At 41.7% G+C, this 3822-nt stretch overlaps 1 protein-coding gene across 1 annotated transcript; it reads left to right on the top strand.

Annotated features, from left to right (window-relative positions):
• Window positions 1–978: 978 nt before the first annotated feature.
• On the top strand, window positions 979–2022 carry LOC131891853 (E3 SUMO-protein ligase ZBED1-like). The gene has a single exon (XM_059241527.1). The coding sequence runs from the start codon at window positions 1410–1412 to the stop codon at window positions 2010–2012; it is 603 nt and encodes a 200-aa protein (XP_059097510.1). The 5' UTR covers window positions 979–1409; the 3' UTR covers window positions 2013–2022.
• Window positions 2023–3822: the final 1800 nt, after the last annotated feature.

The raw sequence follows: 3822 nt of genomic DNA, 5'->3' as shown, positions 1-3822 counted from the left end.
ATTTTCCAAATGCAGACAATTCTTAGAGCTCTCTTCACCAGAAAGTAATTTTGTGTTTATAATGTTTATAATTCCATACATATTTGTCTTTGATAGCAAAGATTGTTCAAAAGTAGCGGACTCTATTGTTTTTAAACGGTTAATAAATTGATCAGAGTAAACTAATAAGAACCTTCATAGTTGCAATAAACGATGTCACAAAACGGGGAAAAGCCGCACCAAGTCTGTAATAATGCAAGAAGTTTACAGCTTCTTGAATGGTCGTAGGATTTTCTAGCTAGCTCGCAAGGTGAAATGCTCACTCAAGAGTAGCCACATATGCTCTTAAAATTTTATCAAAACAGATAATTCAAATTGAAAGTTGATATAAAACGTCGTCCCCGTCGTTAATAACCAGCCCCATTTCCTTCGTCCAAATTATAAGAAGTAGCTGCCTTGTGATATATCTTGACTCTTATTGTAACATGGCTTCTAACAACAGATTATCATTCTGGCAACAAGTTAATGGATCCGACTCTAACACTTCGGCGGAAGTTTCTTCAGCCATCTGGATTCGCCATGGGCAAGAACTTGTAACTGAGCCTGCGCCATGTGGTACGCCATTGGAGATTGAGTTTGAAGCGGGTGGATCAAGTGTTGAAAAAAACGTGTCCTTCCCCGACATTATCGTCGGCGAAATCGGAATCGTTCCATGAAGTTCGGAGGTATTGGAAGATTCGGAGGATGGGGAAGAATCGGAAGATTCGGTCATCCAAGATCGGCACATTTGGAGTGCCACCTCGTCTGTAATGACTAGTAAGTTTTAATGGTTTTGCTATTTGAAATCAATATTCAAGTTACCAATTTTAAAGATCCACCTTCGCCTCCATTGGGCTCGATTGTGGACGAGGATTTAGATCCTGACAATATTCTCGAGGAGTCAAATGTCGTCACTCCATCGAATTTAGATGACGAAGAATCCAAGTAAGTGACTCATTTCTCTCTAATGCGTGCCTCCATTCGGATTCCATACGGCATGAAATGATCTCTAGAAAAAACAGTTTGACAAAATCAAGCATAGTAGGTGTTCTAATTTCAGCAACCTTATTCAATATGGCAGGCAAAGGTGTTCCCAAGTGTGTGGAAAAGTTTGAAAAGCGTGGAAAAACCAATGCAAGATGCTTGTATTGTGAGAAGGAATACAAAACAACAAAACAGGCAACGACAACTCTTTGGCAACATCTCGGTAAAAAACACATGGTAGAATTGGAGAGAATCCAAGGTAAGAAGCTACGAGTTAACAAAACAAGGCAAAATTTTATTACTAAAAACCACTTTATTTAGGACAAGTTGGGCCAACGAGATCTGCGGTTAAGACCTATCCTCCAAATTGCGATAGAAAAAAGAACCTAGACCAATCTCTATGCTTCATGGTTGTCAAAGATTTGCAACCTGTATCCATCGTCGAAGATGAGGGATTTAAGAAGGTTTGCCACACTCTCAATCCTCTCAATGCCCTACCCTCAAGACGAACTTTATCCGACATTTACATTTCCAACATGTTTGACAAAGTTCATGCAAATGTCAAGATTCGGCTCCAACAAGCTAGTTGGGTGTCGATCACTACAGATTTGTGGTCTTCGATCAATCGCAATGGATTTATCGCAGTGACAGTTCATTACTGTGATGAAGTGACACTTTCGCCACAATCGATGATCCTTGATTGCGTTAGAGTTCGAGGTCGCCATACCGTGGAGACTATTTCAATGGAGCTTCGAACCGCCTTTGAGAGGAACAATCTCGGGAACAAGATTCTCGTCAGAGTCACCGACAACGGTGCCAATGTGGTGAAGGCGATCAAAGATATTGGCATTACCCACGTTGCATGCTATGCTTACTCTTTGAACCTGGTTGCCAATTATGCATTTAGGGAGGTATCGTCCCTCTGCGCAATCAAGGACGTTGCTTCGAAATTAGTAGAGCAAACCAAGAAGAGTACCCATGTGATGGAGCTATTTGAGGGGATCCAATAAGACCAAGGCCGAACTAAGCCCAAGAAATTAATCCAAGATGTAGCAACGAGATGGAATTCTACCTTCGAGCTTGAGCTTAGGGGTCCGGTCTCCGTTTTGCTTACGGAGCCGGGAATGCGCGAGAAGGTGGGAATCTTTGATTCGAACACGTGGCAAGGCATTCAGGATGCGGTCCATGTCCTTCACCCACTTTTTGAAGCCACCGTTGAGCTCTCTAGTGAGAAGCGAACAACAGGATCAAAAATTATTCCCATCACGAAGATGCTCCTCGTCAATTATAATGCCTTGATCCGAAGTTCATTACCTGTTACCGTAAGATACGACCTTGCCAAGGCCATCAGTGACAATTTGGTTCGCCGATTTGGATCTGTTGAGGATAACGTCAAATTGGCCGTTGCTACTATTTTGGATCCTCGATTCAAAACGAAGGGTTTCAGAGATGAAACCAAAGTGCAACTTGCCTCTCATCAAGTTCAATCCGAACTGTCCGACATGCCCAGTCAAGTGCCTCTTCGCGAAAGATCTTCTGCACCACTGGCTCCAACGTCACTATGGGATGCATTTGATTCGGAGGTTGTCGAACAAGCACCGCCTTCTCCAGACATTCAAGGATTCTTGAATTCCCCGTGCCAGCCAAGATGGACCCAATCCACTCGATTGGTGGAAAGAGACCGGGAGAGTATCCTGGGCTCTTTGAGCTTGCCAAGACATATTTGGTTATCCCAGCTACACCAGTGCCCTCGGAAAGGGTTTTCTCCTCGGCTGGCCAAATCCTCTCGAACAAAAGAAACCGTTTGGGGGATGCAAATGCCCGAAAACTGGATTGTCTCCACGGCAACATTGCTAACATTTGAACATCGATTACAATCAAAGCTCTTTTTAGCACATTGAATGGTTTCAAGGGAAGTGCCATTCAACAATGTATTAAGCTAATAAATAAAAGATGTGATCCTTATCTCGAACGAGCGAATAAAGGGAAATTTCTGAGCAAACAAATTTGTCACTGAAACTTGGTCTGATTTTTAGATTGCAAGGTCTTGAAAATCTTTTTACCTCGTTTACGACACATCATTCAAAAGAACTGAGTATCAGTTGAAACTTTGCTACAGATCAAGAGAAAGCTCATCCAAGCTTCTACGAGACCCCAGTCCTCGAACTTGAGAGAAGGGAAAACAGCCACGTTACCAGGTGACATTTTGTTGCAATAATGTCCTGCCTTGGGTTTTGTGATCATTCCTTTAAATTCCACGCTTTGGTCACCCCAAACTTCGTCCGTGCTCATAAATAGCGCTATCATTTAGAGCAAAGTTGGTGTTGCTAATGAGTTTGAACATTTCTCTCCCTTTTTTAAAGACATCTTATTAAAAAAGCCCAATCAAAATATTACTTTGATGAGCAGTGTCTTAGCGCAATGTCACAAAGGGAAATCGTGATAATCTTGCAAGCATATCTACCTTTGCAATATCTAGTCTTTAAACTCTTTTGCCCATTCCTATTTCCGGTTAATTTGGTTTTAACTTGGAATTTGGAACAATTTGATTTGCGGTAATTTGATTTGGTCCATTTGAAAATTTGGAAATTTGATTTGTTCCCATCAGTACTGACGTGGATCAACTTAATGATCACGGGAGGTTGCGACAAGGGCTATCAATTCACATTTTCAATGGCCTATGTCAATATTGGTGAAATGTCCAAAATCCGTTAGTTACCTCAAATAGTAACCCTGATTTTTCTTCTCTGAAACCAGGGTTGCTCTTTGCTTAATCTTAACTTTTTGCGATATGGTAGAAAAGTTGGTTGGGTACTTTGA

The sequence above is a fragment of the Tigriopus californicus genome, chromosome 12, assembly GCF_007210705.1.
Source record: "Tigriopus californicus strain San Diego chromosome 12, Tcal_SD_v2.1, whole genome shotgun sequence".
Lineage (NCBI taxonomy): Eukaryota > Metazoa > Arthropoda > Copepoda > Harpacticoida > Harpacticidae > Tigriopus > Tigriopus californicus.
Note: the sequence above shows the minus strand (reverse complement) of the source record. Positions and strands in the feature narration are given on the sequence as shown.

What these genes read in the sequence shown, in the direction of transcription:
- LOC131891853 (XM_059241527.1), top strand. Translation starts at nt 1,410, where the DNA reads ATGGTTGTCAAAGATTTGCAACCTGTATCCATCGTCGAAGATGAGGGA.